Genomic DNA, 23,523 nt, shown 5'->3' with positions numbered 1-23,523 from the left:
AAAAAACTCACACTATTTAAAGACAGAGGCAGCCAGGAATTTGAAAACTGAACCCTTCAGGTCCATTACACTGTTGGAAGACAGGATACTGGGCTAGATGGACCTTTAGTCTGACCCAGTATGGCCATTCCTATAAACTTTAAAAATGACATGACTGAACTAACAGCCATGGACATTGAAATGTACAGTTGTTTTTGTAAAGTTTTCATGATCTTTTCTCAGTTTCTAAGATAGTATTTGAATGCATGTATACATTTTATCTTGCTCTAATAAATTGGTTAGTCTCTAAGGTGCCACAAGTACTCCTTATTTTATCTTGGGTATATCATATTTCTGGGATTCAATTTTTCAAAGAATAAAATTTTTAGGGGCTCTTTTTTCTAACCTGTACATTATAAAAAACACCCTTGTAATATCTATTTGGTTATTAGTGTCAGATTATTGCCCTTAACGTTCTATCATCACACAATACATTCAGAGCCTGCTACATACTGCATTTTAGATTGTTCAACTGCAAGGAATATGTCATGATGATGAGGTCAACTGCTGTAACTTGAAAGGAATATTGATTTCCATTTATTTCAGGTACTTAAATGACTTCCATCATCTGAGTGCCTCCATAACTTTAACCTACTGATCTTCACAACAGCCCTGTGAGCTAGGGGAGTACTATTATCTCCAGTTTACAGAAGAGGAGCTGAGATACGGACGCTGAGGCTCCTAGATCACAAAGGAAGTCTGTGGCAGAGCAGGGTATTGAATACCGGTCTCCCAAGACTGCGGCTAATGCCCTAACTAATGGAGCGTCCTTCCCTATCCCAACCCCCTACCTACACACACACACACACACACACACTTGGTGTACATTAGCAACTTATGTCGGTATACCTGCGTTGCTCACGGGGGTGGAAAATCCTCTCCCCTGAGCAACGCAGTTATACCAACCTAACCCCAAGTGTAGACAGCACTCTGTTGATGGGAGGGCTTCTCCTGTCAATATAGCTATCATCTCTTTGTGAGGTGGGCAAAGCCCACCCAGCAGCATCTTCACTGAAGTGCTACAGTGTCACAGCTGCACCAGTGAAGCTCTGCTGCTATAGCATGAGTATAAAAGTGTAGACAAGCCCTCCCTCTCTCTCTCTCTCATCTTTAAGGGATGCTAACATGTTCAGGATGATTACAGTAACTTAGCCACTTATTCTATAAAACCATCCCCCCGAAAGCTATTTTTCAAATGGTTCTTTTCTTATTAAAAGGTGAGGCTTTCTGAAGGTAAACAGATTAAGCCTATAAACACATTTAAAGCACCTTTCTGTAACAGTGTGGCCCTTTCGGCTCTCTCCTTTTCTTTAGCTGCCCACCAGGAGTAGCAGGCTTACTTGCTTTGTAGCTGTTTATTTCTGAGTTTCAGAATTCTGGAATCAAATACAAAAAAAAAAAATCAACTGAACTAATCAAAGTGTTTCCCTGGAAATGATTTCAATGTTCACTCTTTTTGATCAATATTGTAAGCTGGCAATTGGCTTCTGTGTAAATGGCACATCTAGTTCCAAAACACTACAGAGAATAGTCTCACCTCAGTATACATACATAGTTCCCATCATCACCAAAAGGAATTACACTCACATATTGACAGGAGAATAGGCCCCTATGGAGGTATTAGTAATACCAAGTCATATGAATCCTCAATTTCTCATTTAGCATCACTCACTTAGAACACAGTGATGAACCATACGGTGTTGGTGTTCTCTTTTCCTTGGTGTTCTTATGTTCCTAGCTTTTGGTAAGGAGCAAACTAAGGAGCTAGGCTCTGTTTTTTACTTCTGTAAACTTTAAGGGTATGTCTACACTGCAATTAAAAACCCATGGTTGGCCTTTGACAGCTGATTTGGGCTTGTGGGGCTCGGGCTTCGGGTCTGTTTAATGGCCACATAGACGCCAGACTCAGGCTGGAGCCCAGACTCTATGATTTTGCGTGGTGGCAGGGTACAGCGCTTCGGTGGTAACCTGAGCCAGAACATCTACACCACAATTAAACGGGCATGCAGCCCGAGCCCTGAAAGCCCATGTTAGCTGGCACGGGCCAGTCGCGAGTGTCTAATTGTGATATAGACCTACCCTCACAGTTTCAAGGATAAAGGTTAAGACAGTAAAGTTGCAAATGTTCTCTCTTCGGCCATAATTCAGCAAACTGCTTTGACAACTACTGAATTTTAAACATATGTTACAGCCCATCATCTCTTACTTAACTTTAAGCATGTACTTCTCCACTGGGACTTAAAGACCTATTTGATTTTAAGCATGTGCTGAAATACTTTACTGAATAGGGATGGACCTAAGACTGTACTTCAGTGCTTTGCTGAACTGGGACCAATTTGCTAATTCAAATAAATCCTTATGGCCTGGAGACTTTTTAGAGTTTAGAGCCCAGTCCTGGTCCCATGGAAATAGGAGGCAAAATCCCACCAAATTCAAGGGGGGATAGGATTGAACCCCGAAGCAGGAATTTCCACATCTGGTTTTGGAGACATCATTGGTTAGTAACTACAGTTGAGGAACAAACAGCAAAAAGAGGGGTAAAATTTAAGTTTCGAAGTCTCACACCTGTAGCTCTCTAACTGATTATGAGATGTGAAAAGGAAAAGGCAGGAGGTGCGACAAGAAAGGACCATGTGAGGCTCCTTAAACTTTAACCAATGTTTTATTAGTCATGGAAAACTCTCTCTAAGAAAAAATGTATGTCCATTTGCTGGCCAAATAGGACATGGAAGAACAGAATGCATGATATTTGCAGGCATATAAAATTAAATGGACCATTTGGTTCTCATGTCTACAAACAGGACATCCATTTCTATTAACTGAGAGTCACCAAATTCTGTCCTGATTTAGTCTTAATTCCCCTTATTCCATATTTAGTAACTGCTATCCACATTCCTTCCCTTCGCCTCATTTGCCTTCACCCTCATTTCTCATTCTTCAGCCTTGTTCTCCCCTTCCATGCCTTGTCTTTCAGCTTTGTGTCTTATGGAATTTCTTTTAATTTCCATTCACATTTCACTTCTTATGAAACATTAGAACAAACACAGTACAATATGTCACTTCCTCTGTCCCATGGTGAAAAGCATGCCAACACCACATTATAAGAAAGCTGTGGTCTTCATTTAACTAACCTAATTAAAAACCTGTCTTCACAGTTCACACAGTTTTGCAGTAGAACAGGAGTATCATTATTTACAAAATTATTTTCCAAAACTTACAGTCTCTTTAGTGAATCCAGATGAGAAAAACTTCCAGCTGGGATCTTAGACAACTTATTGTTATGCAGAAATCTGAGGAACAGAAGATATGCCTTAATAACTGACAGATTCCTTTGCAGAATTAGATATTAATATATTACAAAGAACATGGCTCTGCATTGTATATTTTAAAATCTGACAATAAAAAACCCTTGCATAATATTAACAAATTAGTAAAGTTGTCGTTTTATAAAAGCTAAGGCTAAGGGAGGAGGGGTTTATTATTCAACCACAGGTTACTAATAAATATTGATTATATTTCTTTCAGATGACAAAAGCAATATCTGAGTCATTTATAGCTAATGGCCTTTGTTTCCCCACAAGAATAGCGGTATCCTGATCAAATTCAAACTTTGTAATTAAATACTTCCTGTATAAATTCCTCCTGTGGTTTCAACTGGATAACTCATGCTTCACTTTTGGTTCTAAGGCATTGTGTAGACTTACTGTGAAACAACTGTAATGTTTCCCCATTCAGAGGTGGTTATGTGTCAGCAATGGGTAAGTGATGTAGCATAATCTTTTTCATTTCTATTTAAGGCCTTCTCTACCCTGCGGATTTATCCAGATTAGTGCCATCACTAAGTGATGTAGCCACTCCAATGCAAACCATTGACAAAGCAACTATTTGCACTGGTCGCATTTAGCTCTGCTTGAAACTAGCATAATCTCCACTGGCAGAAATTGTGACATTTTGGCTATGTCTACGTTACACGCCACTGTAGGCGGTATGTAGGGAATGTGTAGTCACGGAGAAAAGCAGGCTGTGTCCACACTGTGGTGTATAGTTGCACATGTCAGTGAAAGGCTCGGGCAGGGGGAAGGCCGGGGGGGTGGATGGGGAAGATTCAGCAGCTCTCCCTAGAAGAGCTTTTCCATCCCTGACAGAGTTTCCCTGCAGTAGTGGGGAGCTGCTGCACTCTGTCCCTTTGGCGGGGAAGGGCTCTCTCAGTAGGGAGATGGCAGAGCCTTTCCCCATTGCTGGACGCTTTCCCTCTGGTGGAGTCTTTCTCCAATTCCTCCCCACTGCCAGAGCTACTGGAGTCTTTTCCTGCCGTGGGGAAAGGCGCTAGCAGCTGGGAGGCAGTGGGACACTACATGGCTAAAAATAGCAGTGTAGACAGGAGAGCACGGCTTGGGTGAGTAGAAAGCCATGTAGGTTACACCCTTCAGGGCAAGTCTGTATTTTACTCACCTAAGCCACACCTCACTGTCATCACTGCTACTTAAACTCATGCTAGGGGAGCTACTGGACTACATACTCTACAAGCCACGAACAGAAGAGTGCAGTGTAGAAGTAGCTTTTGCCTGTTCACACTACAGGTTTGCAGCTTTGAGAGGGGTCTGGCAACTGATGGCTGTAACTGAGGTAAATCCACAGAGGAGATGAGCCTTAAATGAGTCACATTTAAAGGTATCATGCCAAACAGATTCTGCAACAGAACAGAATTCTGGAGTTTTGATGGAAATCATGTCTTTTGTTACTTGAAAGACATCTAAACTCACTTTCAGAGAGATCTAAAGTCAATTCACTGAAAATACAATTCAGACTTGAAAGAGTTCTTCTTGGCTGGAGGGTTTGTGAAGGAAATCTACATTACAAAATCTTACTCTCTTACTAGGGTGACTATTACAGAATTTCCTCTACTTTTCAGCACTTCTGTAGATAAAAGGGCACAGAATTTATTTAGGTAAGTCAGATTTTGAATGAGGAAGACAAATCAAGAACACAGAACTAATGAAAAGTTTGCCCAACCAGCACTTACAATCTTTCTAATTTTGGGAGGTCTCTGAAGGTTTCTGGCTTGACTGTTTCTATTTGATTGAAGTGAATATACCTGTGGAAAGACCATCAATATAGTTATCTCATCTTTTCTGGACATTGTGAAGAAATTGGATAGAAAGGAAATCAGCAGCATTGGCTGAAAATGCTGAAAGAACCCAACAAACCCACAGAACACAATCTCTGTAAACAGGAAATCCATGTATTTTTAACAATCGTTTTCCCTGCTGTTCACAGTGCCAATCTAAGAACCCACTGATACAGAAGAGGTGAAGCTGATGTCTACCAGCAGGTAGTGGCTCCAAGCCATCACCGTCTGTAACTGAACAGAAGAATGCCTGCTGAACTTATTATACTGTTTAATGAAACTCATTTGGGCTAAACAACAGAAAAAGGATGTGTAACAAGTGGCCAAACACAGTAACATTTGCATTAAGGACAAAGAATCAGTGAAAAGAGAGAGTTCTTACTTTGTACAGTAACTGAAGTTCTTCAAGATGTGTGGACCCTATGTGTACTCCACTAAGGGTGCAAGTGAGCTCCATGAGCCCGAAACTGGAAGAGTATTGCTAGCAGAGTCTGTAAGTCTGCTCCTGCACCCTTCTCCTCCTTGTGCTCCCAGACAAAAGCCTAAGGGCAGTGCAGACTGCCTACCTCCAGTTCCTTCTCTACCATGAAGCATGTGTTAGGATCTGAAGCAGGGCAGGTAGTGGAATACAGATAGGGATCACGCATCTCAAAGAACTCTAGTTCTCGTATAAGGTAAGTAACTTCTCTTTCTTCTTCGAGTGCTAGTCCCTATGTGTATTCCATTGTGGGTGATTGCCAAGCAGTGCTTATTGAGGAGAAGGTTGTGAGGACCTCTGCAATACTTCTGAAAGGAGTATGACTGTACTGAGAGAGACACCATCTTCAGAAGCATCCACAAAGGCACAATGTCTTGATAAGACATTCACTGAACCCCACGTAGCTACTTTACAGATTTCAACAATAGGAATGTCTTGAATGAAGGCTACAGAGGTGGTCTGGGCTCCAGTAGAGTGACCTCTCAGACCCTGTAGTGCAGGGGTGTTTGTCAACTTCTAACACAGCAGAATCCACCCCAAAATCCTTTAGGTCTTTAGGAGGAGACTGTTTCCACTCTCATCCATTCTGTGAATGATACAAATCGTGCAGGTGATTTTCTAAATGGTCTTGTTCTTTGTAGGTAAAACACTCCAGCTCAGTGGATGTCTGTGGAGAGAGGCCACCTGGGTGAAGTTTTTGGAAGAATGGAGATAGGTGGATTGTCTGATTTAGATGGAAATCCAAGATCAGTTTAGGAGTAAACTTAGAATGTAGCCTCAGAGCATTCTTATCCTTGTTGAAAGACTGTATATGGCAGATCGCCCTGAAGGGTCCCAGTTCACCACCCTTATAGCTAAGGTGAAGGCAATTAGAAAGGTGACTTTCATGGATAAGAGGGATAAGGACCAAAAAGCCAAGGGTTCAAATGGAGGTCTTGTTACTGCTCAGAGGAGAAAATTCAGGCCTCACATCAGAGTATACCTACTCACAGGAGGAACGGTTATAACCAGGCCTTTCAAAAAAGTACTGCTACAGGATGGGTGAAGATAGAGTTGTTATCATAAGAACATAAGTACGACCATACTGGGTCAGACCAAAGGTCCATCTAGCCTAATATCCTGTCTTCCAACAGTGGCCAATGCCAGGTGCCCCAGATGGAATGAACAGAACAGGTAATCATCAAGTGATCCAGTGACAGGCACTGATACTACCAAATGAACCTGTAGTAAAGTAAGTGAGACACCCTTGGTATTTAAGGAAAGAAGATATTCTAAAATAGTCAGCATGTCAGAGTCCTCAGGGGTTATCTGATAACTGATAAATATTTCCAGTTGGCTATGTACTATTTTCTAGTGGACTCTTTTATACTATTGTTAAATATGACCTGAACTGCCCCAAGCATGCATTTTCTAAGTTTAATACCGTGGGTGCGGACTTAAAGGCACTGCTAGCAATACTAAATAGGGAAAAACTGATGACCTGCAGTGCTCCAAGTAAGCTGCTACTACTGATAGCATGAAGGGTACCTACAAGTGTACTGTTGCAAAGCCAAAGGAGAGTACCCTATAGTGGTAGTGGTGCCTGTCCTTGGAGAACCTCAGGAACCTTCTGTGTGAGGGGTGGAGGTCTATGTGGACATAGGCATCCTTCATATCAAAAGCTGAGAACCAGTTGTCTCTGTTCAGTGAGGAAATTATTGATGCCAGTGTGACCATTTAAACCTCAGTTTTCAGATAAAGACAAGGAGTTGTCTGAGGTCTAAGATGGGTCTCCATCCTCCCTTCCTTTTTCAATGAGAAATTATTTTCAGTAAAATGTTGAAGAGGACCTTCTCTATAGATCCCTGAAGGAGGAGGACGTTCCCTTATTTAATGACATCCTCTCCTGAGAGTGGTCCCTCAAGAGGAACAGGGAAGGGATTTTTGGGGGTGGAGGGAAAGCAGAGGAATACTATAGTACAGCCGGAGTGTATGATGTATGATGAGTTCCAAAGAGGATGGAGGTAGGCTGTTGTCAGTGGTGGCAGATGACAGAACAAGGAGCAATGGTCTTAAATTGCAATGGGGGAGGTCTAGGTTGGATATTAGGGAAAACTATTTCACTAGGAGGGTGGTGAAGCAATGGAATGGGTTACCTAGGAAGGTGGTGGAATCTCCATCCTTAGAAGTTTTTAAGGCCCGACTTGACAAAGCCCTGGCTGGGATGGTTTAGTTGGTGTTGGTCCTGCTTTGAGCACGGGGTTGGACTAGATCTCTAGAGACTAGGTCTCTTCCCACCCTAATCTTCTACGATTCTATGTCAACAATCCATCTGTCTGTTATCACCCACCAAGTTTGGGCAAAGTGGGCCAGTCGACTCCCAAATTGGGTCTTGGGGCTCATGATTGATGAATGGGGTATTTGGAGTGCTTTGCAGCTCTTGAAAGTACCGTCAAAAATATTTCTTAGCAGGAGGTTGCGGTTGGAAGAAGGGGAAGCATTATGTGTACCCTGCTCCAGCTTTTGTCACTTCCATGGAGGTTTATACGCCCTTTGGTGGTAGAAGTGTTGAGGCACTGTCTGAGGCTTGTATGACTGAGGTCTGTGGTACTTCCTCCTTGGCGCTAGAATGTAGATCCTCAGTTAGCAGAGGGTTGCCCTTGAATCCCCCAGTCAGTGTACAGATTCATCTGTTTTATTCCTGAACATGTTGTTCCCTTCACAAGACATATCCTCCACTGTAGATTATACTTCCCCAGAGAATCCTGAGGAATGAAGACAGGATGCTCAATGTGTGACAATAGCCATTGCCCTTGAAACAACAGCTGTTTCTGCTGCATCAACAGAGGCTTGGAGAGATGATCTGGTGATTAATTTACCCTCCTCAATCAGAATGTGATCTGTGCTCTTGTGGGTGTTTGTCCATCTATTCCACTAACTTAGAGCAACTGACAAAAATTGTATTTTGAGGTTAATGCTTGGCAATTGGCTATATGAAAAGGCTGATAGAAGTGAAAACTTTCCTGCCCAATAGGTCTAGATGTTTAACATCCTTATCTAACAGAGTGGATCTGGTAAAATAAAAATTCTGCTACCTTGGCTGGCATGTCGTATTTCTTTTCAGTCCTCTTAGAGACACAAATGAACGGTGTATGCCAGATGACCTTAGCAAGCTCCATTAATTAAAGGGCAGCATAAACCTCCTAGGCCTTTCACTATGCAAAATGTCCAAGGGCTTTTGAGGAGTCTCTTGTACCCCCTGCAGAGAAATCTGGAGAGTCTCAGCAACCCTCCTTAATAGGTCCTGGAACTGCCTGTAATCATCAAGTAAAGAATATGGGGTTGGGTCTGATTCTTTCTCCTTGTCCTTGGGCATCTGAGGAAGCCTGAGTTCCTCTCCGGGAAGTGAGGGATATTGTAACTCCCAAAGGGAACAGAGAGACTCGGAGTATTGTGTGAATGGATCCCATGGTAAGAGGGATCAAACATTGGCTGAGCGCCAAGATCTACCTGGTTTCCCTGGAGAGAGGAGCCTTCAGGGCTTTCACTTTGGTTTATTCTCTTGCTACAGCTGCCATGACCATTTGCTAGACACAGGCAAACACCTAGTGATGTTTCTTCCATTAGCACTGAATAATAGAAAGACCTCTACTGTCATCTTATGATCATAAATAAAAGTTTACGAAAATAATACTAAAATTCAAACTTTACAATTGGACTTTTTGTACCAGATTTTTGGTCTCCTATTTTACACTGCTATTTTTAAATCATACTTGAATTGGAAAAATCCACAATCCACAGTTGTCATGGCAGCCTTTTTCAGGTTTCTGTTTGACTATTTAAATCTCTTTAGCAATACACAGTTTCACTTTCACTGGCAATAACCAGTGTACAGGGCTCCAAGTGGTGGAAAATTTCCAGAGAGGAGGTTGCAGTAGCACTTGGTAGCCACTGCATCCCAAAAAGTGGGTGGCACTGGTTGTTGCCCTAAACAGAGTGGTGGGAAGCAAGAGGAAAAAAAAGGTTGAAGGTGGTATAGGCAAAGCTCAGCCTCTTTTTCATCTGCTCTGTTACTCCATGTGGAGTTTTTTCAACCCAGGCAGTGCAGACTGAAAACAGGAACCAGAGCACCTGTGGATTTGGCAAACTCTCTGCCCTCTCCAAAAAAATAAAAAATAAAATATTTCCACCAACGATTCCTGGAGGTTTGATTTTAGAAATATGGACACCTTATAGCTACAGCGCTCCCAACAGACATAACTGCCTTTCTCCCATGTAAATCCTATACTAGGGTGGTGCTGGAAACAGTGCCTGCCCTCTCCCAAGGGTAAATCCTCCACAGTGAGCCAGATTAGGACAGGGTGTGACGCAATTCGTATCTTTACTCCAGCAGGGTCCTTAGTCCCTTAACTGAACACAATCTCTCCTAATGTGTTTGAATACAGCTAAATGTAAATGTATACATGTGGGAATATAGGCCACACTTACAGAATGGGGGACTCTCTCCTGGTAAGTAGTGACTCTGAAAAAAAGATGTGGGGTCTTGGTGGATAGTCAGCTGAACATGAGCTCCCAGGTTGATGCTGCGGCCAAAAGAGTTAATGAGATCCTGGGATGCATAAACAGGGGGATGTTGAGTAGGAGTAGAGAGGTTATTTTACCCCTATATTTGGCATTAGTGTGACCACTGCTGGAATACTGTGTCCAGTTCTGGTGCCCACAATTCAAGAAGTATGGTGATAAATTGGAAAGGATTCAGAGAAGAGCCATACAAATGATTACAGGATTAGAAAATACACCTTACAGTGATAGACTTAGAGCTCAATCTATTTACCTTAACAACGAAGGTTAAGGGATGACTTGATTACAGTCTGTAAGTATCTACATGTGGAACAAATATTTGATAATGTGCTCTTCAGTCTATCAGAGAATGGTATAACAAGATCCAGTGACTGGAAGTTGAAGCTAGACAAATTCAGAGAGGAAATAAGGCATACATTTTTAACAGTGACAATAATTAACCATTGGAACAATTGGTCATGGGTAGTGGTGGATTCTCCACCATTGACTGTTTTTAAATCAAGACTGGAGGTTGTTTTCTAAAAGATCTGCTCTAGGAATTATATCTATGGCCTGTGTTACACAGGAAGTCAGATTAGATCACAATGGTCCCTTCTTGCCTTGGAATCTATGAACAATTTACATAGACATATAGGACCACAGGTTGTATATTTCTAACATTTGCCGTATACCATGTCAAGAAACTGTCCACATAAGTAAATGTATTTGAAGCTCTCAAACTAGGTCATCCCAAATCAAAATGGTCCAGCTGACATTGTTACAAATTTCTGGCACCTGCAATCATATTTCTGAGTTACCATAAGATACTCTAAGGCAGGAAGAGTTATCTTTCACCCTCAGAAAAGTTATCCAATACATCAAAAGCAAATAGTCCTTCATCTAAACCAGTGCTCTGACCTGATGACATGCTTTCTTTGGTGGTTGAACAAATAAGAGCTTGTTCACTTGATCTCCTCAACAATGATAAACTGTGTTACTCCAGAAATGAAAACCTAGCCAGAGAAGATATATGTTCCCCAGCCAGTATACATACCTGCATGCAAAAGGTTAAACAAATTATCCTTAAGTACATTTTGTTAGTAGTAGAAAATAAATGCTTTCTGGATTTTTAGGTGATTTTTTTTTCTTTTTAATTAACAGAGGAAAATGGTTAAAGTCCCAGTACCTCAGGTTCTGAATCAAGAATATACTCTGCCTGTGAAAGATTTTGAGTTCTGCTGCATATTATTGTTTGGCCTGAGCCCACTATGAATCCAGCCTGTAAATCCTGCTCCATGAAACTTTTGATTGCCACCTGGGGATTTCTACCTCTCAGAGAACTAGACACAGCTTTGATCACAGCTGCCAGCGCACTAACATTGTTTTCTCTAAGCCTGTAACTACCATTTTATGTTATAATTCATTTCTGGACTACAGCCACGTACAGCTTCAAGGAGAACTGTCAGCCACTAATAGGCTAGCTTACAGAAATTGAAGGAGAAAACAGAATTATTTTTCCCGCTCAGTAAGCGTGCAGCTGTTTAAAATCATTGGCTTCTAAGCAAGTTGCGTGCATCATAGACCAACAGAAAAATTACAGGAGTGTGGAAATACCAGCATTAAGGTTTAAAGATAAGGACAAACACACTTTTAAAATTGTAAAAAGAAAAGGAGTACTTGTGGCACCTTAGAGATTAACAAATTTATTTGAGCATGAGCTTTCGTGAGCTACAGCATCCAATGAAGTGAGCTGTAGCTCACAAAAGCTTATGCTCAAATAAATGTGTTAGTCTCTAAAGTGCCACAAGTACTCCTTTTCTTTCTGCGGATACAGACTAACACGGCTGCTACTCTGAAACTTTTTAAATTTGTGTTTCTGGAGGCAAAATATAGGAAAATTTAGGGACACATCAAATCAGTTGCAGGGGCTGAGGGTGGAATTCAGAACACACATGCACACTCTGCACAGGTCTTAAACTCTTTATTCCAAAATATACTTGTGAAAATGTCCAGTATAATACGCTACAAATTTAAACCTGCTGCTGCTATTATGCTTATCAGTCATATTTATTATAGTAGTGCTTAGGGGCAAGCCAAGAATGGAGCCCCATTTTGCCAGGCATCACCCAAACACATAATGAGAGAATATCTCTGCCCTGAAGGACTTATACCCTAAATAGACAAGACGGGCAAAGGGAAAGGAAAGGGAAAGAACACAAGCAGAGTGAACAATGTGATGGATGCACATATCATACTAGAGATATGAGTATGTCCCTCTTGTTTTATTATTGGAATCCTTTCATGGGGGGTTATGTTAGGAGGAGATTTAGCTACATAGAAATACAAAGGAAAAAAGGGGGGAAGGAGTTAGAGAGAGGAAGGAATGAGCAGTGGACAGTTGGAGCATACAGCCAATCAGCACAGAGGAGAGAATGCCCAGAGCAAAAACTGCAGAAAGCGCTCTGATGACATCATCTGTGTTCATTGGTTGAACTGCTTGAACTGCTTTCTGCAGCTGCTCTGCCAGCATCACTCTCTTGCTGGCTCCTCCTTGTTGTCTCTTTTCCAAGGGCCCAATGGCTAGGGGAAATAGGGCACCCCAATGGGTCACAGCATTTCTGGAGGGGCTGGTCGCCCTGACACAGTTCTGGGTTTGAGGGCTCTCGGTTGTGAGGGGGATGGTGGCTGCAGCTGAACCCTATTTTACCCCATTTACTCCCAGGGCAACAGCATCTGCATGAAAGGTTTTCTGTATGCTGTGCTGGCTTCAGTCTCTGGCTGGCTTCTTCCTGCTTTTATCGTTATCTGTTCTCCTTTTTGAGGCCTATTTTCCAATTATAAACCTTACAATGGTTTCCTTTGAAGCCAGTGGCATCACACTCAGTTTCTCTAAATTAGTAGTTTTATTACTTAGCAGGATGCTACAGGCTGCCAACACACTGAGCAGTACCTGAATCTTGATCAACTGATGCAAATTTTCCAGACTCAATTGCCTGTTAAGCATCCACCCAGATTTAGGAATTTCTGACAAAGTGAATTCCCAATAGCCAGACAAAGTTACGTATGGTTTAGAAATGAAGGTATTTATTTAATTAAAGTATTTTCAATGTAGTGTAGGTTTTGTATAAGTAATAGATAAGGCTCAACATTTCTGAAGCTTATTAAAAGATTTTTGCTCTGGCTATCAGTCAATAGATCTTTTGTGAACAGGCTAAGCAGTTCTTGCTTTTTTTGCAAGGTTGGTAGTACTGCAAATATACAGGGGGCTCTATCCTGACATGTCCCGACTGCCACCTGCGAGGTCCTGAGAGACCTCAGTCCCCAGGAAAGTCAATGAGTCTGAAAGACCAAATTATCTGAAATGCATTTAAGTAGTACAAAATGACCTTGAAATGGCTAAAATTGCTCGATGAGAATTACTGCTGTGAAGGGGAACTCTCCACTTGTGTACAGATGGCAGGGGTAATGGTGCTGCCTCTTCTGCCAGCTGTCATCCCTCTCCTCCTAGTATAAAGAGATGGAGACAGGAGGTTCTGGGGTATTCTAGGGACAGGACATGGATGGGTCAGGGTGGGGAGGAAGTATTGTGCAGCAGAACTGTAATTTGTTCCAGGACTGTGTGGTTCTGAATCAAGGAGCCACAGTCAGCTCCCAAAGGCCACCACTCTCAATCATGTCCAAGCGCAGCTCACATATAGTGGAAAATTGGAGCCAAAGACTTCAGCACCTTAGAGGATGTGGTCCAGTATTTCTACTGCCAGTCCAAGCTGAAAATAAAATGTACAGATTTCTGCACATGTTTTTTGAAAGTTAACCATTATTTATGAACCAAGATTTAAAAAAAACAGGAAAAAAACGACATTGAGGTACCTATATAAAAGTAGCCAGATTTTCAGTGCAACTAATTTCATGGAAGATATGGGAGTTCAGCCCTTTCCGAAATCAGGCCAATTATGTAGGGGGCTGAATATGAATGAAAGGTGGGATTTTCAAAAGCATTCAGCAAAGGGCTAACTCCTCTCCCATTAAAGTCAATGGGAATTTTGCCATTGATTTCAATGGGAGGCGAGTTAGACCAATGCTGAACACTTATAAAAAGTCCAGCCTTGGTGTCCAACTTTGAAACATTTGGCTGTGGTACAGTCATAGACCTAGCCACCATAAGCACAGGCATAGGAGCTATCTTCACCCTCCTTCAGGAACTTACAATGATGCCTAACTCTGTACCGCTGCAGGCGGGGCCTGACGCAGGGGAACTCGTGCATGCGGAAAGAAGGGGACAAGATTTGAAGAGTTCACACAACGGGATCTGAGCCTTACATGCAAAGAAGCTCTGCACCACAGGTGCTTCCAGGCCCTGGGCACATAGGTGCTGGAGGGGAAGAACTGGTGCTTCTACAACTACACAGAGCTGTAGACTGTTTTCCTCCACAGGCCATGGGGCTGCATTAGGGAGGTTAAGGGATCAGGCTGGGACTTTGGGGATCCAAGTTCTGTTCCTGGATATGCCATAAACTTGCTGTGCAACCTTGAGTGAATCATTTAATCTCTGTGCTTCGGGTCCCTGTGAAATGGAGATGATAGTTAAAAGACGTTTGAGGCTGAATCCACAAATGTTTCTGAGGTGCTCAGACACTATAGTAATAAATGTCATCTAAAAAACCTACAAAGACTAAACCAAATACTGTAGAGTTTTGAGGATGCACTAGCAGCCATGAAGTAGCAGCCTACTGCCCACAGCTTTGGGGGAAGATTACTCAGTCTATACAGCAATTCCCATCATGCACACCGTCCTCTTGGGATGGGTGTTAGAAATAAGATTTGGACCTTACTCCACCCTCTAGAAGCCAGTTTCAGCAGCAACAAATATGTAATGCAACTGAGCACAGAGGAGACTTGATAAATATGTTAAGCTACCACATTCTTTGTTTAAGGTGGGCTCGGTGTGTATACATCCTCCTTTCCTAAAAATAAACATGAAAAAAATGGAGAATACCCACTCGCCAGTAAGTCAAATCAATATGCATGCTTTGTTCAAATTTCATGAAGAAATGAGAGTAGCAAGTGAGGGCAGTACAAGGTTCTTTGATTTTTTAAAGCGTAAGATTAAATTCCCCTTAATAATAAGCTTAACGTCTATTAGGCCACTGGACAGATAAATTGGTGTTCAAGTGTTACTCTGTGAATTTGTCGGCTCCCTGCCCTCCCTGACAAGATAAATGCTTTATGTCTAAATACTCTCTCTCCCTAATATATTATAGCAGGTGCTTAGAGACATCTGCTACTGTTAAGGTTGCAAAAGTCTTTCTATCATAACCCTCCTGATTTCACACGTTCTTAGCTGTCTGAAACGCTCATCTTTTCAGCTGAAGCTTTTCATGCTTTATCTGTTCTCTTGATTTTTTTTTGTTTGGTTTTATTATTATTTATTTGTATTGCAGTAGCTCCTGGAGGCTCTCAACAAGATTGATGCCTCATTTTGCTAGGCCCCTCTGGATACACATAGTGAAAGACAGTTTTTGCCCTTCCACAGAGCTTAATTTCTAAACAGATAAGGCAGATATAGGGTGGAACAGGAAACAGAACCAATGGAGAGCTGAAATGATTAGCCCAAGGAAACACATCAGATTGGTGGGAGCACTAGGAGTAGAACTCCTCCTAACTTCCAGTCTTATCCAGATTTTTGTTTATTTTCATGTTTTAAAAAATTGTACGTGAGGAAAGAAAAATGCACATTTCCCATGTTAAAAATATCCTAAGCACACTTTATAGACATAAATCTAATATAATTTCTGTCATCAATAAACATTCATATCACAAAACACCCACTGTGTATGCATGTTTTTGCATCCATATGATTCATCTTCTATCGACATTCAGAAGCAACCATCTTCCAAATGCATTGTGTTGCCTTTGCACTTGAACCATCTTGGGGCTTGAATATTACAAATGAAGTGTCAGGAGCAGGTATCTGATGGGCTTTTTCTGCTCAGGGACAATCATGGTATTTGGCCAGGCAGAAGAGATTTAGAAGCAGGAGGTTATGAAATTCCCAAACCATAGCAAGGGCACAGGCTTTCTTCCTATCCCTCTAAAGTGTGGTGTTTTCAGAATGTTTTCATCCTAGCCTACAAAAAAAGGGACTGGATAGTTCCTGCTGTGCCTCCAACTGCTGTTTAACAGCATGAATCTACTGCAATGACTGTGGACCGTCCGGGACATGGAAACAGCCAGCAGTGTTACGTCCCTAGGACACTGTGCTCATGACCACTGACCTCACCACATAAGGTGTGAGAAAATAACTGTATTCTATTTTATTGAGAAATAGTATATGAGTACATAATTAAGGATTGTATTCAAATGTTTATGCTTATCTTAAGTTTTTATATGGCACCTATTGCCTCTGGGGCAGAGTTAAACTTACACATGCAACATTTAATTTTTGCAAGTGCTGACCACTGAATGCTCAAGACCATGAACAAGCAAACACTTGTGCACATAATTAAATTTACACAAGTGAACAGTCCCAGGGAACTCTCAGTTCTGTTGACTTGAACTCAATAAAACAACTTATTTGCATAAGGTTAAGCATAAGCCAAGTGTCCGCAGGATGCAACCCTACCTTTACACCCTAAAGATTGCATTAATACAGTTTTGAATGTAATATGATCTATTGCAAAGAAAATGTCAGATTTACACAGTCTGTTCTGAATACACATTGTACACAGTTTCAGATTCAACAGTGTGTATGTAGGTGTATATATGTGGAGCAATATGTTAGGGACACTTACCAAAAAAACGTATGAAAAATTCTAGACACTGAAAAATAGTACACAACTGCTTTCAAATTAAAAAGTATTTTCCTTTACACTGAGGGTTGCAGGAGTTTGTAAACAGTTAAAAGACAGCAAGCATGTAGTCCAGGTTCTCAAAATATTAAGCCACAGGGAGATCTAACTTATTCACAACAACACTAAATTTGTTATTTCTGAAGAAAATCATTGCTGGATTACTATTCTATAACATACTGCTGATAAGAAAAAGGATGTTCTTCCACATGTTATTGTGCACCATACATTTTCACTTAAGTTTTTGTTTTTTTTAAATTATTGTTATTTATTTTTTAAAGTCATGGTTTCCTATAAATGATCACAAGTGGCACATCTTCAAATTAATAACGTAGAGAGGTGTAAGATTAATTACAGCTCTTAACTCCAGATTATGATCTCAGTAGGTTGTCAATGATATATTAACAGAAAATTTCTTCTAAGTCTTTCTGAATTAAAAAGCAAATAGAGAAAGTAATTTTTGTTGTGTGTTTAGTTGGGGGGCGGGGGGAGGAGTGCCAGGAGTGTTGTTATTTTCCTTTCTTTTGATCACTCTCTGAATTCAGAGGAAACCTAATGTTGCTTTTGATTAATGTTCACTGTTTCTGTTTTGTTTCTGGTTACTCTAGTTGCTTTCTTAATTTATCTCTGCATAATGGGAAACACTTCCTTGATTAAGAAACTGCTGAAAGTTACTGAATTGTTTTCCCATGCATTTCTTCTACGATGACAGGTACAGTCTATCCTAATAAAGGGCACATAGCTTAATTTGTACATCACCTGCATGAGTCATTTCAGTGTGATACAGTACATCACAATAGAGATTACTATAATACATGGGTATTTCTATAGAGTCTTTCAACTGAAGATCTCAACATACTGCTCAAATATTCGTTACCTCCCTTATCGGTGAAAGAGCTTAAGTATTATTATAGTGATTTTACCTATAGGGAAATGGAGTATCTGAGATTTACATGATTTACTTTAATACTGCAAATCAGGAGTTCTGGATTCCCAACCCCCTGCTCTAATCACAACAGAAAACAGTTTCTATGTTGTTTTTTTCCCCTTTATTTTGCTGAGCCTACTCAGACGTCGTGTTTTACAGGGACAAGAAACCCTCTGGATAAAAGGCAGTGAATTTTTATTTTTTTTAAACGGGGGGGAGGGGCGGGAGGTATATATTTGATTGTATCCCTCTCCTTTCCCTCATATGTCACTGGTCAGACCACAAACTCTTCAGCACAAGAACAGTATCTTCTTAGGTGTTTCTAGAGCGTATAACTAGGTGGCGCCTCAATCTTGATCAGGGACTATGGGTGCCACTAGAGTTTAATCACAGCATAATACTAACAAAGTAATTTATTATATTCAGATATTAACAGTGTTGCAATAGGGCTCACTGAAATACTGGTATCTGAGTCTTACAATGATAGCAGATGATACTCCCCCGCTCCTGCCCACACACACATTCCTTCTGTGACCCAGAAGGTTTGCTGACTCTTTCTTAGAGACTGATATCCTTCCCTCATTTCTTCCCTGTAACATCCTATGGAGGCCAACCGTTCCTTCTTTAGTTAATCAACACCACTGCCAAGTTGTCCAGAAGGTGACGAGAGAGTGAGCTAAGGTGCAGATATGGCCTTCTTGGTTAATGAGGAAAAAAATGGCTTCAGTCTGGCTTGCAGTCTTAGCTTTCTATATACAAGTCTGTAGTCAGGAAGGGTGGAGGGAGAGAAGGGAAAGAAAACCTCCTGCTCACTTCACAGATTACTGCAAAGGTGTTTGGCTGTAGGGAGCGTGGTGACTGTCCCCTAGAACACAGGTATTATAACAGAGCTACCCTTAGTTCAACTGAAGAATGTCTACATTGCAATCACAGGTGTGATTAAAGCTAGGGTGGGTGTGCCTACATGAGCTGTAAGTGTGCTAGTGAGGAAGCAGAGGTACTTACCCAGGGTCAGGGCGGGCTCTCACAGCCACTGTCTCTTCATTACTATTTTTAATTGTGCTAGCTAAAGTAAAGCTTCCACGCAGATGCCTACATGAGCTGCACTCACACCTCCAATTGTATTCTAGTCCTACCCTAAGAGGGCACCATTTGGTCAAAAATGTTTACTTTTAATAATTAAATTTCTCTTTGGCTGTTAATCTACTACTACAGCAGAATGGAAACTTATTTACCGTCAGCTGTGTTAATGTTCTGCACTGTTAGTATCGCAAACAAAGTCACTATTTAGCAAAATGCATTTGTTAAAAACATTATCAAGTACATTTCAAAGTTCGTTCATGGGGGGGGGGGGGGGCACTTTTGACATTATGGATTTTCAGATGGCTGGACTGGGCAAAATAGATGCAGCTCTCTTTTAGAGATCATCTAGAGTGTATACCTCATAAATTGACAATATATTTTTCCATTAAAAAAAGATCAAACCCAAGGCATTTAGTTCCCATTCTGATTTAACTACTCACACATTGGTCTATGCCAAAGTTGTTTGGATCTGATTCGCACTTACCCATGTTCAGTTTTGATTAAAATTCTTTATTTCCAACTCTATTTACAAATTGTGTTTTGACTGGAGATTGGTATTAGATATATAATGTTTCCAGTGGCTTCAGAGAAATCTGCAGCTGGAGAAAAGAGCTCTCTCTCAAAAGCTAAAAACATGTCTGACAGCTTTGCAAAATTTGGCTCACCCATTCATTCTGCGCAAGTAATATATATATATTTTTGACAGGCATGTAAAATACCATCATTTGTTTTTCTACTGTCACCAGTCAAGGGCAGGCAAGCAGGTTTTGTACATATATAGGAAAATGTTCATGGCAGTTATTCAAGCCAGCTGGATGTGGATAAATAAATGTCTTAGAGATGAAAATTAAAAGTAAACGTCTACAACATGCACACAAGCTTTTGGCACAAACAGTGCATTTTAAAGCAAAACTATTACTGGGTATTTTTAATTTAACTTATTTTTCTCCAAGTTAAACTAAACAAATAAACAAAACCCAAACATATTTTGTACAACAACATTTTTATAGTTTTAATGATTCCACTCCCTGCCTCCACTAGAGCTTATAAGAAAGAGAGAATATGCATTGCAAACTCTGATGTTCTTCCACCCACTTGTCATTTAAAAGCTTAGTCCCCTTTTCATTTTGCCTTTCTTTTCATCCTCCAATTAATGCTTAAGCATCAAAACCCCTCCCATACCACCCACTGCCACTAACAAAACTGGGAAAAGCAGCACAAGCTTCCTTGTGACACCCAACCCCATTGCAGTAGTTTAAATGTCTCTTCATCAGATCATGATTATTTTGGGCTCTGTCATCCAAGTTCACATCCTGAGCCAGATGCTCCTGTAAATAAATGTTCTCACAGCTACCTTGGGATGTCGAATAGATCAGCAGCCTAGTTGGGAGAACGGATGGGGAGTCTGTGTCTCCCTCTCTTGGAAAGATCAACAGATAGGTCCATCCCAGTTTTTATAGCTCCCAGTCTGTCCTAAACTTTCTACTAACTGTACATTTTGAAAGGTCATCCCTCCTCCTGCCAATGTGAAAAAGGACATAGGGGAATACAATGGACATTTTTCAGGAGCTGATCTCAAATGCCCCTTAGTGATGACAAGTGGACACTGCTGAGTGAATTCATGTACCATTCCTGACTTGAGCAGGATTCAGATAGTTGTGAGGAGGGGCACGGAAGGAGTAATGTAGCACTAAAAATGTGTTTTGACTGTGCTTTGATGACATCATAACCTTAATGGAATGCTAAAGGACATCTTCCAGTGTCCAAAGTTGCCAATTAAGTCTTTGCTCAAAAAGCTCAACTTCCTTTTTAGGAGAAAGAAAAGCAGGACTTGTGGCACCTTAGAGACTAAGAAATTTATTTATAAATTTATTTATAAATTTGTTAGTCTCCAAGGTGTCACAAGTCCTCCTTTTCTTTTTGCGGATACAGACTAACACGGCTGCTACTTTGAAACCTTTTTAGGAGAGATTTCTTCAGTCAAAATGCCAAACTAGCCTATTTTCTTGAATTTTTTTTTTAAGCTAAGGATAACTGTAGCATATAACAGAGACTTGTCTGTCACATAGAGCAAAAGGCCAACATTTTCAAACCCATTTTCTTAAATCCATTCAGCCCTCTGAAAATCAGGCCAATTTTATATTTGGGAGCCTAAATATGGATTTAGAAGCTGAACTTTAAGCACCCAGGTTGGAACATTTTGGACAGATTTTAATTTTTTTAAATTGTCCCTGAATGAAAGAGAACGTACACGCATGCAAATGAAGAAACTCAATTTAATCTGCCAGATTTCTTCACTGTATTGGGGTAGCATCCTCTTGTGAGGTAACAATGACATCTGGAGGGATAGAAAGGCATGACTGGGCAGTTCTGCAGTGTCCTGATGAAAAACTATGACTAGGTTAAAAATAAATAGATAAATGTTGAGCCACTGAACACTCAAATCTAATTATCTGATTTTGTTGTGCCGGACACAAAATTGCAAGGGCGTTGATAAAAAAACAAATTGCTGGAGGCAGCTTTCCTTAAGTAAAATTGCCCCAGGTACACTTGAGAGAATTACGAAATGCCATAAGGGAGAGATTTTCAAAAATTAGTAAAAAGACTTTGGAAGCACAAGTCCCTTTGAAAGTTAATGGGACATAGCTCCTAACTTACGTAGGAAACCTCACCTTACATGAACAACCACAGTACCCTAATAGTCTGACTGTAGTAGCTCTACCTGCTACCTGACTGTTTCTAAAGAATGTCATGACAAGAGGCTCAGGGCCAAATGGTGCTCTGAATTGTGAGGTGGCAGTGGGGGGAAGAGAGTGTATTAATGTGCTACTGTATACATTATGGTTACTATTCAGAAGCCTCCACTATTACACTGGGCATGGTGCAAAACACACAGTGAGAGACAGTCCCTGTTCCAAAAACAGCTTACGATTGGACTTAAGGCAAAACATGATATGCTAGTGTAACAAACTAGGGTGGAGGGAGGAAGGGGTAGGTACTTAGACTGGAAGGTGTGGCAGGAAGGTGACATGAAGATACAGGTACTTAGACAGGCTATATACACAATTTACAGGACTGAGGGGGATTTTTCTTCTTTTTAAAAGATATAAATACAGAATAGATAGCAATATAATGGTGGCAGTAGTCTCTACTGGGCACCTGAATAGCCATTATCAGTTGGCAGTTTACTGGAGACATCACAATAGAAGTAGATACTTAAAAGGGCATGGTTGCTGCTCTACAGATCAGTTCGGTGAGGGAGTTTGATGCATAAGTGATGGCATGGAAGAAGGCGTGATGAAATTTATGGGAGAAGCTGACAAGTGAGCAACAATGGTTGGCACCAATGGTAGAGTGGAGTGGAGGGGGGAATATAATATAAAAGAAAGGATATGTATGATGGTGTTAAATTGTGAAGGGGAGCAATTCATTTAGGCACTTCTGAAAATTTTACTCAAGAACAAGAGGCTTGTAACTATTTGATATGGGGGTAAATAGGGGGCCAGATGAGAGGCCTTTGAAAGGGAGACAACATGGCTACAGTAACAGGAAGACAATCTTAGCAGCAGCATTTTGAATGGATCTGAACAGGGAGAGTTAGGTGACAGGAAAAGCTTCGAAGTTTGAAGTCACAAGGGCCCGGATGAGAGTCTTAGTATATGTTCAGAGAGAAAAGGCTGAATATTGGAGATCTTATTGGGGAAAAAGTACAAGATAAGGACATGGCTTGGAGGTTGTATTGTATTTCCTGATATTCCAATTAACATATGCCGCACCTACACCAATACATCTAAGCATTTAAGCATGCAAAAGTAGCCAAAGTTTTGATCACTTAATTGTATTACATCTGTTTTAGTGTTATATGGAAATGAATGCTAAGTAAGGACAATAAATTCAGAACATAACATTTTCAACTTATGGAATAATTAATGTCTATAACAGCTTTTATAGGCAGAATTGTTGAGGTAATGACACAGAGTCATTCATGCAATAATTAGATGTCATCCTGAGAATTACTAAGTTTTAAAAACATGATTCTCAGTAGCTCCAGTAATTTCTGATAGTAAATGTCTTTACAATAGCAAATAAGTAATATTGTGCATTTTCTAGCCTAACACAAACAAAATCTCCATTTTGCAATAAAAGTAATCTTGAAGCCATAATTAATTTGGAAAGTGTCTTAAATGACTGTGGTTTTCAAGAAAAATATTTACTGATAACTACTGAAAATTGAGAATAGCATACATCAGACTTTGGCTCAGTAAACCTTTAACATTTTATGTATTTTCCCCACATTTTATGATTCATATTTCACTCTGTGATTATGAAAATGTTTGGCAGACTGTGTCTATGTAGGATGATGTTCATATTTAGAAAGCTAGGCAGTACTATAAACATTTGGAAAATGTTTTAATATTTTATCACAGTGAATTGAGATTCTGTGGCCTGCATTGTGCAGGAGGTCAGACTAGATGATCAT

The 23,523-nt window shown here is 40.6% G+C and overlaps 1 protein-coding gene across 3 annotated transcripts in view; it reads right to left on the bottom strand.

Moving 5' to 3' along the window:
• Positions 1-23,523, bottom strand: part of PXDNL (peroxidasin like) — a 291,171-nt gene that overhangs the window by 106,516 nt on the left and 161,132 nt on the right. For all 3 annotated transcript variants that reach the window (XM_073331210.2, XM_073331214.2, XM_073331212.2), the window contains exons 5-6: positions 5,063-5,134; positions 3,258-3,329 (exon numbers count right to left, since the gene is read on the bottom strand). In XM_073331210.2, the coding sequence (XP_073187311.2) occupies positions 3,258-3,329; positions 5,063-5,134 (144 nt within the window). The remainder of the gene's footprint in view (positions 1-3,257; positions 3,330-5,062; positions 5,135-23,523) is intronic.

The sequence above is a fragment of the Lepidochelys kempii genome, chromosome 2, assembly GCF_965140285.1.
Source record: "Lepidochelys kempii isolate rLepKem1 chromosome 2, rLepKem1.hap1, whole genome shotgun sequence".
Classification (NCBI taxonomy): Eukaryota; Metazoa; Chordata; order Testudines; family Cheloniidae; genus Lepidochelys; species Lepidochelys kempii.
Note: the sequence above shows the minus strand (reverse complement) of the source record. Positions and strands in the feature narration are given on the sequence as shown.